The following is an 18,941-nucleotide window of genomic DNA, read 5'->3' on the forward strand; positions in this document are numbered from 1 at the left end:
AATCCCAACAGGCCAACATCAGCTTTAAGGTTGCATTTGTGCTCGGATTAACTGTTGCCGCGAAACGAGTCTCGAGCTTTGGCTTCAGCTGACCGTGCCCCAGCAGCGTCGCCTTTCTTTTCTCCAAGAGTTCCAGGTTAACGAAATATCAGCTAGTGCCCTGCGGCTGAGAGCTGGATTTCCCCCCATTTTCTGCATCTCGTCATCCAATCCAACGGCCGCTCCCACTTTTCCCGCTATTATTTGACTATCCGGCAAACCCCCCCTTCGAAAAGCGTGTTATTTCCAGCGCTCAAATCCGACAACCCAAGAAGGATCAACCATAGGTAGAAAATCCATCCCAAAACAAAGCTCCGATTTTCCCATGTCTTATTCCCGGGGAACCGGCGCGAGCGAGAGCTAAACACACACCCGCTGACACAGCAAAAGACCAGCAGAAAGAGAGACAACCCACAGGGGCTTCAACAGCTTGAAGTGTTGGGGGGGCGGAACAGGACCAAGACAGGGCGAGGCTCAAGAGAAAAAAAGAAAAGAAAAAAGGGAAAAAAAAGAAATATTTAAAAAAAAAAAAAAGAAAAGCACCGCGGGTCTGTCACAGGCGTCATCCCCAAAGGGGACAAAGACCTGGTTGACCGAGGGAAACTAGTTATTTGGGAAGCGGTTCTCTCGTACGATTACGCTTCGGCGTTAGTTGGCATAAAGTGTGTGTGTGCGCGCGCAGCCTGGATGGATCTGGCGCTCTTCCAACAAGGCCAACAGGCCCGTTCCATAGCCGTGGGACGCGGCCATGCCTTGACCCCCAGCTCCGTGTCCAACGCCTCCATCGCGTCGCCGGCCTCCGTGGCCGGGAGTCATAGTCATCACCTGCCGGGCATCGGGAGCGGTGGTGGAGGCACCGGAGCCCTGGGTGGGCTCGACTACCGGGCGATTGTGTCCCACGATGCCGACGCGACGATGCCCGAGAGTCATGAGAGTGGGCCGCCTAAGAAGAAGCAGAAGCGGAACAAGCCCACGCTGTCGTGCCACGAGTGCGTCGAGCGGAAGACCAAGGTGAGTGAGTGAGCGAACTTGTGCGACTCTGGCCTTGAGACAGACAGCCAATCAGTTTCATTCACTTCCCTTGAGACTGTCTGTATGGAGTATTTACCTCTCACTTTCATCCACCTCCTTCCCTCGTTTTCTTTTATACTGCACCCACGTCAGCTATCCGGCCCGTCTTCTGGAATCTGGGTTGTTGCGTGTTTGTGTGCCTGGAGCGTTGCGAATCGCGAGCAGGTATATTCTCTGTCTGTTTCATGACATGATCTATCTCACTTCACCCTATCCATGGAATATTTCACAACTACTGGATATACGCCACTTTACACATCGCCATCTCTCTATCTACTCCCACGCGTATCACTTGTCCCATCTCCTTCTACACTTGTTTCATACCAACCGACTTGGAATCACCTGAGAGAATAATGCTTGGGTGTGTTACACAGAGATATGCTAACATCGTATTTCCGGTAGTGCGACAGAGGTCGACCCCATTGTCTTGCATGTAAGTCAAGTCTAGCCTCTTCATACATTGCTACTATAGTTAGGTGGTTGCTGACCTCAACTCGTGTAGGCATCAAACGACAGACTGAGTGTAGATATGCACATGTTGCCAACTTACTCGAGTGAGTTTCTACTATCATCTCGCTCGCTTACCCTCCCAAGTTATCCAGATATAGCATCTAACATGAATTTTTGGATAGGGAGACATCAAGGTCGGCTGCCAATGGACTCCGCATGACCAAGCCTCCCAAAAAGAAATCGGGATCTTCTGGAAAACTCCCAGTCCCCAATATCGCGGACAGAACTGTCAACAGCAGCGATGATACTCCGTCCAGGGGCGCTGTAGCCCTCTCCACTGGCCTACTCTCAAACGTTCCGTACTCTATCGCCACTGCTAGCAATGTGTTTGGAGTAGGTTCGGAACATCCATTTGCAAACTACTGGACATGTGAAGGTGGCCTTCCGGAAGTAATATCCGTGCTTCCGGAGAAGCTCCAGGCTGACATCTTACTTGGCCGATATTTTGAATGTGTTGACCCGGTGTATCCCATGATTCATCGCCAGACATTCTATGCCGACTATGAGCATTTTTGGCAGATGTCCATACCGGAGAAGCATCAAGTTGATGCTGCCTTTATTGCCCAGATATTCGTCATGCTGGCTTTGGGCGCTCAGTTTGTCACGTCAACGACGCCACAGGAGCGGAAACAGACGGCCGAATTTTACGCGTCCGCGAGCAACCAAGCTCTTCGGATGTTTTCATATCTGAGCACAGCGTCAATCCGATCAATCCAAGCCATGGTGCTGATGACTTATTTCCTAATCAACGACAACCATGCTTCGGACGGTTGGGCATTTGCCGGGATACTAATACGGCAAGCTTATGCCATGGGCTTGCATCGTGATCCCAATATAGGTATGTCTGATCTCTGTTACTTGAAATTACTTTCTGACCCTACTCTTACTTCTCTATATTCGGCCTTCTGATTGTCTTATTGGAACTAATTCGCCATATACTTTAGTTACTCCGGATGCTAGTCCGTTTGAGAAACAGCAAAGACGCAAGGTCTGGCAGGCAGTCTTATTACAGGACACCTTCCTCACTGTGCTCTTGTCTCTACCGCCGTCTGCCACACACACCGATGTGTCAGTGGATGATCTGCTTGATCACGGATCGTCTATAGCTAGCAGTGACCCAACTGACAATGCCTACATCCGAGGCTCCTGGACGCTGGCAAACCTAGTGCAGGAGACCATATGCTCGCCTCGGTCTCTCGATGTGCCCATTTGCGCGACGGCGCGGCACAAGTCGAAACTAATTTCCGATTTCCGAGCTGTTTACCGCTCTTTCCCGGACGTATTCCGCTCGTGGGACGCGGAAAGCCTGACGACGTTGGCCGGCACGAACAAACGAGTTGTACGACAGACACTTTTTCTTACAAGCAACTATTTCCACAATCTCATGTTGGTCCACGCATCAGAAAGCCCAGACGTTCCTGTCAACGCAAGGGGCACACTGGAGGCCGCCCACGATGCTATCGGAGCCTTTTTCTTGCTATTCAACCTGCTTGAAAGCGAGGCTCGCGTGTGGTGGGTCTTTAATCACAGAGCTTTTCTCGAGGCGCTGTGCATTGGCAACGTCCTAAAAGAAGCGGCCAAAGAGACTGTGGGTAAGGAACTACTGGCAAAAGATCCGTTGTTTGTTCGAGCCAAGGCCGACATCAGTAAGTGGCAACCCCCATCTCTCTTCTCATCTCAAATTTAGAACGCTACGGCCCCCCTCTTCCATTGTTTACGAATACTTCAAAGCTTTTTGACTGGTAATGTCTAGTATGCTAATTATATATGACGTTGATAGCTCGGATGATACAGATCATGCAGCAGATGGCCGAGGACTCCGAAGTTGCCCGGACTAGGGTACAAGTGCTAAGCCAGTTTCTGAGCTAATGCGTTGGGAGCATAGTTTTAAGTACGGAAACTTTATTGAGACGTCTCTCAAGTCCCTTGCCCCCCCTGTCTTTTCTGCTTCTCTCCTCTTCTCTTTGCCTTGCTATTTTTACCTCCTTCTTACAGAGCACGGTGTTGGAGAAGATGCATTTTTTTTCGGGTACGCTATTTTGGTTACGGAACAGTAAGCACGCTGCTCGTTTTAGGAGCTTTAGCCCTTTTTCTTTCTTGCTTTCTTTCTTTCTTTTTTTTTTTTTTTGGGGGGGGGGGGGGGGGGGGCTACAACTACCAACGCATGTGGAACATTAACTGCTATGGAGCGGAGTTTTGAGGCGCTTTTTGGATCTTGCGTCTACCCAGTACGGACGGCAATGGATAGTTATTGATCCGGAACATCAAATGAGTCAGCATCCAAGGAGGGATTGTGCTCTACTGGATGAGACGCAATCCTTTATTGATTGGTATTACGGCATACCCGCTGATACAGGGAGAGGGGGTTTCTGATGGGTACTGGTCGCATGATCGCAGCCCGAAGTCACTGCGTATAGGTACATGGGCAAGATAGCCGTGCCGCAGTTCCCAGCTCGGGCAAACATCCCATTCCAGCCATATCTGAGGTCGGCGACTATTAGGCAGGGCAAGGCTCCAGACCACATGGCAGGCCTGTTACGCCAGGCCTCTCTGGGCTAGGATCCGGGAGGACTCCACATCAGATCGAACAGCTGGTTTTTTTTCTTCTTTTTCTCTTTCCACTTGTATCTTTTTGTTTTTGCCTAACGGGGCTGTGGTGGGCGGGTACGAAGGCAAGTACCTTCTACTATGTACTTCATCTGCGATATAGGACTTGGCGGGCTGGACAGGGATACACATACCTTTACTCGGGTCTTTTGCGGTGTTTACTTTACAGCTGTTGGGTGGTATTTTCAGCGATGCAATTTATTACGGGCATCATGACTGTTACTGCTGCTGGTCTTATGTCTAAAGCCTGATACATGCATGGGCATGCGCGTGAGTGTGAGAGCGTGCGAGAAAGAAGAGGGGACGGAGTATTTGGTCCAACGAGAAAATAAGCAAGCATATGTGAATGTGATGATGATAGGTGGACAAAAGGCGGGCAGTGAAATCATTGCGTTGCTTTGCAGATGAGATGCCTCGTACATCAAGCCTATGGGGATTGCAGGTCTTGGTAGTATGCGTATGCCCTGCTACCCGAGGAGAGGAGGAGGAGGGAGAAAAAGGACCGCGGAAGAATGACGTTTCTATAGAGAATGGCGCTTTGATACTGACGAAGTGCTTTTTTTCGGGATGTTTTAATCCAATCGAATTTAATTTGACGTCAAAATGAAATATCTGGTTGTTGGTTGAAGTCGACTGGATGATACCTTTTTTGTGTCCCTTTTTCCTTTTTTGGTATTGTTTTAGATGTTGCCTCTGGATGATTCACGAGCTTTACGAGCGGACGAATAGCAGGCCGGCGATGTGGATTTTGGATCAAGTGTGATGTAACGGTGTGGTGTATTCGTGCTCCCGTACCTGTTGTGTGAGGTATGCGCGCAAGACAGTGCTACTGAAGCAAGGGAGGGCTCATGTACATATGTATTCATGTCCAGGGATGGAGGAGCCCGAGTGATACATGCCTTACAAGTTTTAGATGCATGTATGTGGTGTGGTGTGTTCTGGAATGAGACACCGTGAAAAGAAAAGAAAAAACGTGGCAGATGGTGGTGTATGATACCTACTTGGGATTCCGATTCTTGTCTTTTGGACGAAAGGACGTCAGGCAAATGTTCCGAAATAGCATCCCTGGGGGGGGGGGAACTGAAAGGGGGAAAATGCGAGGACAGGGTGTTTCCATACATGGATGCGAAGTATCGACGGGAAGTCAAGTGAGGAGCCTCTTTTTGCTTCTATCACAGAAGCGCGAGTGGAGAATGTAATTACATGGGTTTGGTCGTACACTGAGTGTATAGAACTACGAGCAGCCTGAATGGATAGATTATAGGTGCGCCCTGCAGATGTAATTATTCGCAGAGCATCATTTCCATTGGATGTTATACGTAGTAGTAGTATCAAGTGAAGTACACGTTACAGACATCGAGAGGTGTTGTCACAGTGATGGTCTGATATAGGTATTACGTAGGCACATAGATATGCAGGAGTATACAAAGATGACAGAGATGGCAAGACTATTTGCCATTTCGATGTTGCGTCTATCGAATGGACGAGATTCGATCACCAGATATAAGAGAGATTAGTGTTGCGGATATGGGCTTATTGAAATTTGTCAGGCGATGCGATTTCCACGCTGGGAAATTAATATAATCATATAAATACCTATACATTTGGGCTCTATATATAGCAATAATACCTTTGAGTCAGCCAAGAGGAGATACTAGGTATTCAGTCCGTAGAGAGATAGCTATATTGGTAGCTTCGCTTGCTGCAGGACAAACGTTTCGGACAACACTTGCTACGAAAACAAAAACATCAGCAGAGAAGAAACACAATACAAATAAAGGAGAAGAAGACGAAGGCGTATAAAAAGGACGAGGCTGAAGTGAAACACGGCCTGTAGCGAGCGATAGTGTTGGTGTGTAATGTATTACCGATCAAATGTGGAAGAAAAGTAATTTATACCTGTGTTAGAATATTTCCTTTTTCGGACCTTGCGTTATAATTGGTGGGTCGCAGCCCAGAAGTTCTACATAGTAATAAGATTCGGAGGGAAAAAAAAATGGCTTGCCTGGCCATAGAGTATGTACACAAGTGAGATATACTACAACTACTTGACTTGCAGAAGCGAATGCGCGCACGAGTCGTGAAGAGGCTGCATTGGCGCAGCTTCTGAATAGTGTAGTTACGAGAGTGGCCATAGAAGCTACTGCAGTCCGATAGGTGGGCGCATGAAGATCCAATAAAGGAGCGACAAATTAATCATTCGGGATCCCATTCCCGCGTGTGCATGCATAAACGCGGAATCAATCCGCTGCTACAGTACTGAGATTAGAACGGGGAAACGGCAGTGGCGGGATGTGCGTGTGTGTGAGTAGCAGGAGAGGAAAAGAAAAGACATGAAGAATAAACCCTCGCATGGTGAGAAGGAGAAGATGAAAAAAAGCCTCCAAGGAGAGGAAAAACACACAGAGGAAGAAGAGGTAGCGAGTACGAGGTACAAAGGCGTAATACTGTGCAGCAGTACCTACAGTACCAATCAAGCTAATTAATATAAGGCGTGTTGCAATAAAGGCCGCCAACAGACGCTGCCGTCGGAAATGGCCTGCGGGACGAATCCTGGCTCGATCAATCTAAGGTGGTATTGCTGCTACCCACCCTGCTCCATAGGTATACAGTAGTAGTACCTTGACTCTTTGGAGAGAGAGAGAGAGAGAGAGAGAGAGAGCGTGTTGCAGTCAAACCCTTTCTCAGTACGCACCGCTTCCTTTTTCTTTTCTGCTGATGCTTCTACAATAGTATACAGTCCTATCCAGGCAGTAGTGCTGCTACGACAAAATGTTCATGTTTGAACTCAGCCGCAGTCATTCTAGCGTAGGAGTAGGAGTACTACTTAGTAGGTACCTACTTGTATTCATGCATGCAGTGGGTGAGTCGTACCTTATACAAGTACTTGTATATATACCTATACCTGCCTTCAAAGTAGCCGGATTTTCCAAAGGATCGTTGCCTGTTTCGGGCACAATATCTTGTGCTTGGGCACGTGGCAGGAATCCTGCGTAAGAAACAGTGGACATGTCATGTTCCTTTTTTTTTTTATGTGATTTTTTGTGTGCCCGTCCATACAAGAATGAGGTTGATGGCGATGATTTATGATGATGACGATGATGGTGGTGGTGGTGATGATGATGAGACGATGGGGGTGGTGTGTAGGGCATAATCCAGCCCAAACGCACGCAGGTATGCGCTGTTCCGGGGCATGTGCGCTGGATGCATGTAAGGCGCAAGAATCACTGATTGCTGCCTTGTTGGTGATGCCGGATGTGATTGGAAGCGAAAAAAGCACAGTTGATGCCAGCAATAGAGTTTAGTTTGTTGCGGAAATGGCGTCGGAGAATATGGGACGGGCCATTTTGTTAGTGCCGTGCTTGACTTCTGTTCAACGGGCAATTGTTAGTTTTTGTGCGTAGCAGCAAAGAACGAAGATTTTTGAGAAGCATCGTGGTGCTCGCTGCTCCAATAAGAGTGGAATGGCTTCGTTTCTGAAGGCGCCCGAGACCCCCTAGCCCACCAAGCCACCCGCACTAGCATCCGCCATGATCGCCCGCGATGCCCACCTCCGTGATCAAATCCTCCGTAGCCGCAGGCTTTGGCGAGGGAAGAATACAGAGCAGGAAAAGCAAAGCAAAGCAAATCACATCGTATCGCATCGAAAGCAGGAATGGCTAAACGCCTTATAGCCGCGGCATGTGTGTGTGTGTGTGCTCGCCTGTGTGATCTGAAACTTGGCGGCGCATCGCATCGCATCACAGCAAAGCACATGCGCGTGTGTCCAACGCAGATGACATGTTACACAGGCAGGCACAGCTCGTTCGCCTGAAAGGGGACGAGAGAGGACGAAACAAGGCCCATGAGGCAGAAGAAGATCAAAAGGTGTGGTGTGGCATTTCGTTTTCATTCAGGTGTTTGGCGCCCAAAGCATCTGTCCTTCTGCCGTCGCGGCGCTGCCCACCTACGCTTGGCAGCTTTTTGCTCACTGTACATACATGGCGCGGTACGACGTAGCACTCGATTTCTCTGAACAGGGTGGCAAAACAAATGGAAGCTTCAACTTCTCTCCCCCTCCCCGGCACAGCCCTGGGAGCGTATCTCTTACTACTTTTGACGTGTGCCGGGCTGCATGCACGACAATCCACCGGGATCTTGTCTCTTCTCTTCTGCCACTCGCCCTACTATGCCTTTGATATGTGCTTTACTTTGCAGGGCAGGGCAGGGCAGGGCTGGGAGAGTGCAGGGCATCTCCATGTTCATTTCACAGGCGTGATCGTCGCCTGGGGGACCTTTTTTTATTTTTTATTTATTTCCTTCTTATTTTCCTTGAAGCGATATCCGGCGCTATGTCACCCTGTCTTGTAGTTTACAATTTCTTTTCTTGTGGTTGATTTTCCATTATTACAACTACCGGGGGGTGGCCCAACAACGTAGCAGTAACAGCACGGAGTTACATGTGTTTTATTTTTTATTTTTTTATTTTTGTTGTTGTTGTCCTTTAAACTTCAGATGCAGCTGAGAGTCCCACAACCCTCCGTTGTATGGCACAGTAGTAATTAGCCCTCTTTCTCTCTTGTTACTTTCTTTCTTTCTTTCTTTCTTTTTTCTTTTTTCTTTTTTCATGTACTTCCTAGGCGGCCCCTTCAACTAGGGACAGCGGGACACCGGCGATTGCGAGTGCGGATCTGATTGAGAGTCGGCGTTAAAAAAAGAAATGGGTACAAGAGCAGAGAAGAATTACACTTCATGCGTGCATTGCTGCGTATACAAGATGTTGGCTGGGAGTTGCACCGTCTGGGTCGCCGAGTCCGAGTTTGCGCCCTTGGCAAGTAATCACGGCCACGTGTAGTTGGTGGTTGGGCGCACAGAGAGTGTGCGATGCCGGGCCATGCTCTCTAGATGGCAAGTAATACAGCTGCCTTGTCTAGACTTAACTTTTTCTTGTAAGAAAAAAAAAAAGGACAAAAAGAAAAAAAAAGGTAAGCTGCCTGTTTTGGCCCCCTCCCTCCAAAATCTCGTTTCGATGTTACATGGTGATATTACAGGATGCAAGCAGTATAGCATAGCATTTGATATCACCAAAAAAAGATGACAGTGGTGCGTGAGCAGTGGTTTAGCGACAGAGAGTTGAGCGAGGCCGGCTCGGCAGCATCTCCCGTCCGTCGCCCTGCTGCATTAGACTCGCCTCAAACGCGGTGGCTGATGCTGATGGAGAGAGATCGGTGGGTATGTGGGATGAAGGCATATGGAGAACTCGATGGGTCGTTTGTACATGCTGCCGCCTCGGCATTTCGTTTAGCCTTGTCTGTTTCCACAACATGTCCAGAATGCCATCATCCAATGCGATCGCCGTTTCGGCTATTGCATCAGTGGACGAAAGGAAGAAATCATAAAGAATGGGGAAGCAGAAACTCTCTTTCTCTCTCTCTCTCAAAAAAAAAAAGGAAAAAAAAAAGGAGATGCTTCTCGGCTCGCCGTTGTTCGTATATGGGGCATCGGCAGGCTTTGATCAACTCGGGCCTTGCAGAAGATCCCCCTTTTCCTATTGGCCATCGGCCCCATTCGTCGTAGTCGCTTGGCAATGGCACTTGAAGCCATCCTCGTTCTCTCCTTGGCCAGTCTTTTAGTACCATAACGATATCTACCCTGCTACCTACGGAGTACAGTTAGGCCACTCTCTCCCCCACAAGAAAGCAAACGCCATCTTGGACGTCATTTCAATTTCAGCAACCCGCGATATTAATGCATAATTGGCCAAAGATTCTAGAATTGGACCCCGCACGTTTCATCTCTGAAGCGGAAATAAAATGCACACAAACGGCACGACAAGGCAAGGCATGGGTGTTGGATTGATGTAGCATTGGCAGGTACAGTATTGGGTGTGCAGGTATGGGTTGGCATTATCCAAGCCCATCTCCAAGGCAAAAAGTACGCCATCTCAAATCAAGAGCCCCCTTCCCATCCTTGGCCTTTTTTTTTTTCCTCCTCGAGCCCTGCCATCAACTACACACACCCTCGCAGTAACTTACCCGTTTTGAAAAGGCCAACTGAGATCTCGTCTCCATTTTCGATGTCGAGGTTACGCAGCAAAGCTTGGGTTATTGTTATTTCGACGAATGGCAAGTTTTGGAGGACAGAATAGCGGATAGGAAGGTTTGTTCTACTGCAGGCATGCAGGCAACTGCTAGTCCTACTCTGCACATATACGCAAGCATCTATAGAAGAAGCAGGTATACGCATATTTTATACGGTACTGCCTTTTAGACTTCCCATGTAGGTATATCGCACATAGATGCTTACTTACAGTAGTTGTAGTATATCTGTGACTGGCTCATAACGGTAGTATTTTGCAACATGGTACACTACTTGCTAATTCGTACTCCATGTTCTACTCGTGCTGTAATCATGTTATGACTCTCTTGTGTGTTTTCCGTTGACCGAGCTAGTTTCCGTGCCCCTAGCCAGGCGTCTGAGCGCTACTCTGCGGCCCGAAACTTAGCCATGGGAGATTTTTCTATTCGCCTGTGGGTGGACGAGATTCCGGTCGAAAACGTACAACTTTACGCCCGAACTTGCAGATCCCTTTTAGATGCGGTGCTAGGAGAAGTTTAGCACGGGCGCACGTACCATGTACGGGTCATAGGGTACCGTGTACTCCGTACGAATGCCACAATTGCGGTTCTCCATGCTGCAATGACAAGGCAAGCGGCGGTAGGTACGAAGCTACCTAACAGGCTACAGGTACTGCATACCCATACACGGAGTTTATTGTTCATGCACCTACCTACCTCTTCGCTTCGCCTTCCGTCTGGCATAACCCTGTATTACGTAAAGTTCCGCTGACACAAGACAGAGCACTCACGAGGCCGAGACAGCGACAGGGGTTTGTTTTCCCTTTTGCTCTCGCTCAGCCAGCTGGAGTCGCCGATGCAGCACGACGTCGACGACATGCCTGACTCGGCCGATTTGCACCGCGCTCAGCTGATTGGCGACAGCAGGGTGGCCCAGCGGCCGATATGATTGCCCCGAAGAATGCAGCGCATGATTTCCATATCCACCAACTGCATCGACGCAGACCGTCTTTCTGCGCTGTCGTTGGATGCAGCACTGCTTAGAGTGCTGCTGCCGGGCGGGTCTCGAACCAACGGGCATGGAGAGAGAATATGAGAGAGAGAGAGAAAGAGAGAGAGAGAAAGAGAGAGAGAGAGAGAGAGAGAGAGAGAGAAAGACAGAGGGAGTGAGGGCATGATACTGACTCAACAAAAGGCAGCTCACACCATTTTGCTCGAATCGGTCAAAAGTGTCGTATGCTGCCCACGCTGTGGCATGCTGTTGTTCCTGTTCCTGGCTCTTCGGCTCTGCAACACGCCCGGACTAGCGACAAAGAAAGCAGTCAACCCGTCAGCAGCCTGCATACTGGCTATCCATCACGACGCCGAGGGCGTCTTTTTTGCCTCTTCTTGGTGTTGTGCTGTTTGGCCCTTCTTGTATGCCGCGGACTTGCCTATTTTATTTTCCCACGGCACCAGAGTGACATCCCGAGAACTCACCACAGCGTTTGAGCAAACTCCGCTAACTCCCCGGGACAAAGGGTTGAAAAGGTCCCCTTCTCTTGATGACCGTGCATATACTACAGTACATATGTCTGTCGCTACGCCGATGCTTGGCCGATGCTTCATGAATGCCACGTCCAGCAGGGTTTCATCCGGATATCGCTGCGAATCACAGCTCGATCTCAAGAACCAACCTGGATTCCGGCGAATACCTGTTTGGTCCTTGCACCCTGTACTAAGCCTTCCATGCATGTGCCAGCACTACCATGTGCGTGAGCACCAGAAAATCTACGGAGTGAGAAATCAAAAAGGCTGCTACATATGTAGGCATCTAATCTGGCGCGATTCGCTTGTGTGTGTGTGTGTGTGTGTGTGTGTGTGTGTGTCTAGCGAGCCTGGCACGGCATGGCATTGACGCCACAGTGCTCTCATCATGGAGATGAAGCTTAAGAGCCTCCACCCCAGTTTATTAGCCCCGATCTTAAAACGGATCACCCAGTGGTATGTAAAAGGAGAAAAAGGGCCACCAAATTAGCCCATCGGATCACGACGAAACCAAGCCGCAGGATCCTACATACTTGTATTGCAGCGAGCTAGCAAATAGCGAATGTCAACGGCCATGCATGGAGATGCGAACCCTGATTGGCTGGATGAAAATCGATTCAAGACATTATACATTCAAAAGACAAGATACATGTACAAAGTACGATGCAAGACAGACAGGATCCCGCGGGACTGTTGGAGGGTCTCACTGCCGGCGAGTGGTCGCCGATCAGTTGGGGACAGCGATTGGTCGATACGTTGCGACCGGATCGCCGAGACTTTCACCACTCGTGAAATGGGATGCTGTGTTACTTTGAGAATGCAGCCAGATGATTTGACTCTGAAGATTTTTTTTATTAGCATTAGAAACAACATGCTGCCGCAGGATCAACAGGTCATTCCCACTCAAGAACGGGCATCCTGCTGTACGCAGCAGGTATTAGCGCAAAAGGGCCAAATTGCACAGTGCCCAAAGTGCAAATGTAAGTGGGACTCGGAGTCCCGCGCGGTTGCTACTGTATCCCAGCGGGATAGGCACAGGCTGCCGAGTGGGATAGGCGATGGATGATGCCACGACAACTTTTCCAGTGCTTGATCCAAAGGCTGTTTTGGCGTACGAAGCGCATACTGCACAAGCTTGCACGGAGGATGGCGGCACGCATCTTGCATGAAAAGAGGATACTACCACTACATACCACTGAAATAGCCACAGAAAACGCGCATACCAGGAAAACCCGGGGTAGACATTGGATCGCCGCTGAGCTGTGTGTGACGCTATGGCGGCTGCGGTAGCTTCGGCGTGGTGCTCTCGGTTCAATAACAGCAGAGTGGACTGCGAGACCCGTTGAGATCGAGCCAACAGTTGCATCGGACGGACTCGTTCCATTCCGATCCTGAAGTCGGTATTTCACTCATTGAAAAAAAAAAAAAAAAAAAAAAAAAAGCTAGTCCTATTATTTGTTGCCTTGTCTTACCAAACGGCGGCTGTGAAAGAAGAAAAAGAGAGAAAGAAAGAAAATGAAAGGCAGCATGAATATGCCCAGCCTCGCGTGCGGCGCTGCCGTGCGGTAGAGCGGTTCGGGAGCTTCGCTTACGGTGATAGCTGGGCTTACAGGCGATACCTCCTTGTTCGCGGCTATTGCTCGTCTTTCATATTTTTTCTCGCCTGTGCTGAGATCTCCTGGTGTGGCAAAGGCACAGGTACATACGTGTGGTGCTTGCGCGATCCGCTCTGTGGATCATGGGTCCAGGAGACGTGAGACGATAGGATACATACAGTACTTGTACAGTAGGTAAGGTATCAATCTTGTTAGGTCGTTTTGGCAGGGAGCTATGCTGCCAAGGCCCGTAGCGACGGCGAGCTCAACCTGGCGCCCAACCGGAGGATGAACGGATGAACCCATCACTGACTGCAATCTGTCGGCCGCTCCCATGACACAATCCTGTACCAAGTATAACTCCTTGCGCTGCTGGGCACTGCATTTTGCTTCCACTTGAGCTTCTGGATGGCGCGGACAGGCCCGCTCGGCGAGCCACATTTCACGTCACAGCAGGTAGCAGCCGTTGCGAGTGGGACAGGCGTCACAGCATAGTCTTGATGCTACTCTGTACTAGGCCTACGTGCTAGGTGACGGCGCGAAGCCGCGTTGCGCAAAGATCTAAGATGCCGAAAGCTTGAGTTTGCCGTGCCTCGCGCCTAGCTCGCCCTAATGGCTTTAGCTCCGGTATCTATACGCATCTGCGAACGACCGGACCGTGAATAATGGAGCAATGAGCTGCTGAGAGTGCGTATTCACAAATGCGAATGGGTTCGATCGGAGCACAGCAAGCTTTGCATTCCTACCTGCAGCCTCCTCGCCTCATACATACATAGTTCAGCCTATTTTCTACAGGCTGTGTCAAGAATACCGACTGCATACGCGGGGAACCTCTTGCTTGTCTGTCGTTTTGACACGGTATCGGTCTAGCAAACGGCATTTCATTTTAACCCCCCGCCTAGATTTGCCATTTTTGATGCTAAGAAACCAACGGCGTGGCAAAAGCCGACTCGGCGCGGCGCGCAGAAGCGTGTAGATCCATTTTGCCGTAGGACTTTTTGCTTTTTGTCCAACTTGGACTGAGATGATCGTGCCTGCCAGCAGTATTAGTAGCCTTCTGCTCTTCTACCAGCTACATTATATAATGCAATGAATGGAAACAAGGGTGAGCCGGCCCTGGGCTTGCTTCTCTTCTCTCCGCGTTGCGGCGGCGATAGCGTGCAGAGCCATGCATGTTATGCAGTACAGTGCTGGAGCATTAATCCCATGTCCTTTTCACTGCTCTTTCCCGCTCTTTCTTTCTTCCTTTCTTTTTTCGTTATATAATTTTTTTTTTTTTCATAAATACACATGTACCTCTGTTTTGGAACGGGAATGGCTGGGGATTCGAGAGGGGCTACCTATATTTCCCCTCCACTTAGAACTACGACCTTGACGCTCACACATCCTCTTAGTCGACCTCTGAGAAGCACGAGGTACATAAAAGACTGCCAAACCAACAACACAAAAGCACATACAACAAAGACGTAATACCTACTATAAGAAACCAGCTCGAATCTACTGCCTGATGCATCCTGCGGGATTCGCTGTAACTCGAAGTGTGTACGAATGTCAAGTATGCACTGCCTGTATTGCGCTGCAAAGAGCACTATGAGTGCAGGTCTGAAGCTCTGCATACAGTACTACCTTATCTAATAAGCAGGCAGCCTTGCTTGACGAGAGCCGAGCCATGTGTTGTAAAGCAGACGAGGCATGGCAAGGCATGGGATGGGATGGCAGAAGTACTGCGGTACTGTATGATATTCGTGTGGAAATGCCCAATTGGGCAGCGCGTTTGCGAGGTTCGCTATTGGCCAACGGCGGTAGATGCGGCTTGTGCTGTTAAGGCCCCAGCGCTGCATGGGCATGTTCACTTGTATCTTGTATGGACGTGTAATCTGCAGATGCTTGCTATTATCCCCAATTCTCTGCGACAGCTCGCACCGCGTCCCGCGTATTTGCGCACCCGGCAGGTACAGAGTACACGCTGCAGGTATTTAGCCCGTCTGCAGGATTTACTCCGTACAAGCGCGCTCGTATGCAGCTTGCTGTGAAATGCAGTCCTGCCCACAGTGTGTTCCAGCTCACCTCGGTCCCTCAAAGTACGGGGGCTGTCCCCGATTCAGCGTGTGACCGTTACGGCAATTCGTGAGCGACGGGGGACGACTCAGGGTGCAGGCACTGTGTGCTCCATACTGTGGGAACCAGCCGCCCTGCGCTCCTTCTGGGCCTTGCGAGTGACCTGGTACCTCGCTTTGCAAGTACCCCGTACCTGCCCCCCCTGGTGCTGCGAATACTGGCACAGTACCTGTGGTAGGTACATACAGGGTATACAGGCAGCGCGCGACGTCCAGGTGGAGGTCGTACATGTACCCCATGTCCTTGCTTCCGAGGTGGAGCCCCCCCAGTACTGTGCCCACGCCCGCCCAACCGCGCAGCACCCTCCTCAGGCCAACAACCTTGCTCCTGCGGGAGGTGTAGGTGCCTGTAGCATCCAGTACAGCTCTATTCCCTCTCTACAGGGTCCCCGTCTCATCAATTGACGGATGGTCGTTATTAATATTACAGGTCACCCTTCCTGCGCGCCTCGGTCCTCCTACTTCTCTGTTTGCGTGCTCGCTTTTTGAACTCTCCCGATTCTCTTCCTGTCGTTGAATCCGCAGCTCCATTAGAAGAACATCTCCCGTCGCCGCCTCAGTGCTAGTCGTTCGACCGAACTTCAATCATCGCCCAACCGCAGTTTAGCATCTCCCCTCTCGGCAAACCTTCCAAGCCACCAAAAGCATATCGCTGGCACCGCCATATTGACATACGGACGACAGACAAGAGATCAGAACCGCTATACCTCACTCGCGCAGATACACCACGCCACTTACTTCGCCCTCAGTTCTCCACAGCCTCAAACGAACGTTCTTCCCCGTCCTTTCCCTCGACGCTAGTTGGAAATCGGACGCCTGGCTCGCGCTGTTTTTTTCCCCCAAGCCTCTTTACCGAGAACAAAAGCTGGTTACTGGACAGAAAAAAAAAAGGTTCATCGGCGGACTGGCTGCTGCGACGGCGAGCTCCACCGAGCTAACGTAAGGCCAAAGCTACCCTCTTTGTCCACCCTTTTTCTTTACTCTCGCTCTTCGCACTCTCTCTCCACTCTTTGTCTGGAGTCCCTTCTTCCAGTCCACGAGGGCAGCGTCCAACGACGCTTCAGGAGACAACTGATACGACCTCGACGAAATTATCGAAAAACACATCTTTGATTCGATTGTTAGGTGACGACACCTAACACCGCCACAATTGCTCCGTCAAGAGTCTCGTCGCGGGAAAACAACTTCCGCGATATGGCTATCGACGCTCTAAAGAACCTGATAAACAACATACCCGACTGGCAGACGAAGCTCGATGAGCTGAGTAGCCAGGTCGACAAGCGCCAGCTGGAGCTGGCCGCCTTGGCCGAGGCAAACAACCACAAAGAGCCCGAGACCAGGTCACTCAGGAATAAAGGCTCAACGGAATCCCTCAAACCCAAGGATGATGGCGCGATGCACATCTTCTTTTCTGATGATGCTCCCACCCAGCAACAGCCCGACATTGTCAAAGCACCCTTTCACGGCCCCAGAGAACGTCGGTCGTCACCGCCGAGCCCTGCTGCCGAGAAGCGCCCCCTATTCCCCAAGTCTACGACAGACACCAATGCCATCCCCGGCGCTAGATTGCCTAAGAAGAGCAAAACGGCGTCTATTGCCTCAGCAGACGGCCCTCGGCAGACATATCGCACTAGGAATATGATCATCGTTTACTACGACAGCTACGTTCAGGGTTTCTTCGATGACCTGGTTCGATTTATATCGTCAAGTAGGAATCTGATGCGCAAGGCCAAGATGGCAGCCAAAGTGGCGCAGATTAAGAAATTAGCCGAGATGGAAGTTCCTGATGATGAGAACACTGGCGGTGATGACAGGGGTGCGGAGGCGCTCCCATCACTACGATACATCAGCAGTCGGCGGTATGGACCTGCTGCCATGCGCAGTGGCCACCTGGGTCTGCCAAACCAGGCCCCGGACGTATATGACGAGCTGGACAAAGCCCTCGAGTTTGTGCAGAGCACGTGTGAGCACGGTGCCCATCAGTTTTTAAGAGACGCCAAGTGCAACGAAGAAGTTCAAAAGATCCAGACACGTATCGGCGAGGTGCTCGAGATGGCCAAGAAGGAAATGGAGCGTATTGAGCGCGAAGAACCAGATCTAATGAAGGAGAGCGCTGAGTCTAAGCCCCGTACAATCAAGTCCATTACTGTTAGCAGGACATTGGTACCGCATCACAAAGAAGTCAGCGAAGCCCATTCGCAGAAGCTCGAAGTGGCAGATCCTGCCGCACCAAGGGCCCCTATGATGCACATGGTCGACCGGATCGAGGCAGACCCAAATGCCAGCCAGAGCGACTTTGATACGGAAGCCATGCTCGCTAAGATGCGGTATCGCTCAACACGGCAGATGCGCATGCGTGCCATAGTAAACTGAAAGAAAAAAAAAGTCAGAAAGCCTTAATTTTTTGTTTGTTTTGCATACCCGACGTGGCTCGGGCGTGGGGATCAGGAAATGCTGAAACATTTCCTTGTCAATGACGGAATGAAAAACCAACTTTTTTTGTTTTTTAACGATCCTGGTATGCATAGGAGTTCAGGAATAATGGGTGGGGAGGTATACATCTTAGCATTTTGCACAAATGGGGGCTATTGAAGCCAAAGTTTACAAAGGAAATACCGCATTAGCCGCGAAAAGGGGCGTTTTTGTTTACTCTACTTTTTACTTTACTACATTTACTCTTTTTCTTCATTTACTTGTCCATCATACTTTCATTTGGAATATCCCACCCTTTTTTATATCTTTCTTTCTGCACACTATATCACTTGGGTTTCATTTTAGGGCAAAATATCTGGACCAGATTATGCTGGGATTCCTTATTGACGGAGTTGCATCTTTGCCGATATTTTCGAGGCTGAGGAAGGCGACGCAGAGAGAGAGAGAGAGAGAGAGAGAGAGAGGCAGAGAGCAACATGGGCTTTCTTTCCTAAGTTTTTTCTTTTTCCTCGTGTATATGAGTCTCTGGATATGGATATCGGGGCATGGTCAACGTTTGGTACCATCTATAACTACTTTATTATACTTTTACCAACTTTACACAAATACGATATGGGCTCTTTTTCTGGGTACATGACATTAATTCCCATTGTGGTCAATCGAAATACATAGTATATTTAATGGAAAATTGTGAAACCAAAGAAATCCTTTTTTTCTTTCTCATTATCCCTTGTTTTTCTTGTCATCTCGTGGCATGGCCATCTCCGGTGAAGTTCAATATTAGAGTAGCAAGTACTAAGGTAATACTACGTATCTGTAACCGCTCGGCTGGTGCTCGCCGAAACTCATGTGTTTCTCAACAAACCCAGCAAATAAATCCAGAGAATGATTTACAAGCATTGAATTAAACCAACAAATTAAAAAAAAAATAGTCAACCTTTTTTTTTTTTTTTTTTTTAACCTATAGTAGTTTCTCTGCGTTTTCA

General features: G+C 49.5%; 4 protein-coding genes across 4 annotated transcripts; all 4 read left to right on the forward strand.

Annotated features, from left to right (window-relative positions):
- The first annotated feature begins 37 nt into the window (after window positions 1-37).
- On the forward strand, window positions 38-5,297 carry TrAFT101_001290 (uncharacterized protein). The gene is made up of 7 exons (XM_066126291.1): window positions 38-326; window positions 430-1,050; window positions 1,513-1,543; window positions 1,613-1,664; window positions 1,743-2,458; window positions 2,565-3,266; window positions 3,401-5,297. The coding sequence occupies exons 2-7, from the start codon at window positions 727-729 to the stop codon at window positions 3,487-3,489; spliced, it is 1,914 nt and encodes a 637-aa protein (XP_065982392.1). The 5' UTR covers window positions 38-326; window positions 430-726; the 3' UTR covers window positions 3,490-5,297.
- A 7,571-nt stretch (window positions 5,298-12,868) lies between these two features.
- Window positions 12,869-13,567, forward strand: TrAFT101_001291 (uncharacterized protein; the record flags this gene model as incomplete). Its single annotated transcript, XM_066126292.1, has 2 exons — window positions 12,869-12,921; window positions 13,411-13,567. 2 exons carry the CDS (start codon window positions 12,869-12,871, stop codon window positions 13,565-13,567), a joined length of 210 nt encoding a protein of 69 aa, XP_065982393.1.
- Window positions 13,568-16,716: 3,149 nt separating this feature from the next.
- Window positions 16,717-17,895, forward strand: TrAFT101_001292 (uncharacterized protein; the record flags this gene model as incomplete). The annotated part of the gene is made up of 1 exon (XM_024906011.1): window positions 16,717-17,895. One exon carries the CDS (start codon window positions 16,717-16,719, stop codon window positions 17,893-17,895), a length of 1,179 nt encoding a protein of 392 aa, XP_024765546.1.
- Window positions 17,896-18,100: 205 nt separating this feature from the next.
- Window positions 18,101-18,592, forward strand: TrAFT101_001293 (uncharacterized protein; the record flags this gene model as incomplete). The annotated part of the gene is made up of 1 exon (XM_024904773.2): window positions 18,101-18,592. The coding sequence occupies one exon, from the start codon at window positions 18,101-18,103 to the stop codon at window positions 18,590-18,592; it is 492 nt and encodes a 163-aa protein (XP_024765547.2).
- Between the last annotated feature and the right edge of the window lie 349 nt (window positions 18,593-18,941).

Source organism: Trichoderma asperellum, chromosome 1, assembly GCF_020647865.1.
Source record: "Trichoderma asperellum chromosome 1, complete sequence".
NCBI lineage: Eukaryota > Fungi > Ascomycota > Sordariomycetes > Hypocreales > Hypocreaceae > Trichoderma > Trichoderma asperellum.

Coding starts and splice junctions, on each gene's coding strand:
- TrAFT101_001290 (XM_066126291.1), top strand. CDS start 727: ATGGATCTGGCGCTCTTCCAACAAGGCCAACAGGCCCGTTCCATAGCC. Junction 1,544..1,612: donor TCGACCCCATTGTCTTGCAT/GTAAGTCAAGTC, acceptor CAACTCGTGTAG/GCATCAAACGACAGACTGAG. Junction 1,665..1,742: donor CATGTTGCCAACTTACTCGA/GTGAGTTTCTAC, acceptor ATTTTTGGATAG/GGAGACATCAAGGTCGGCTG.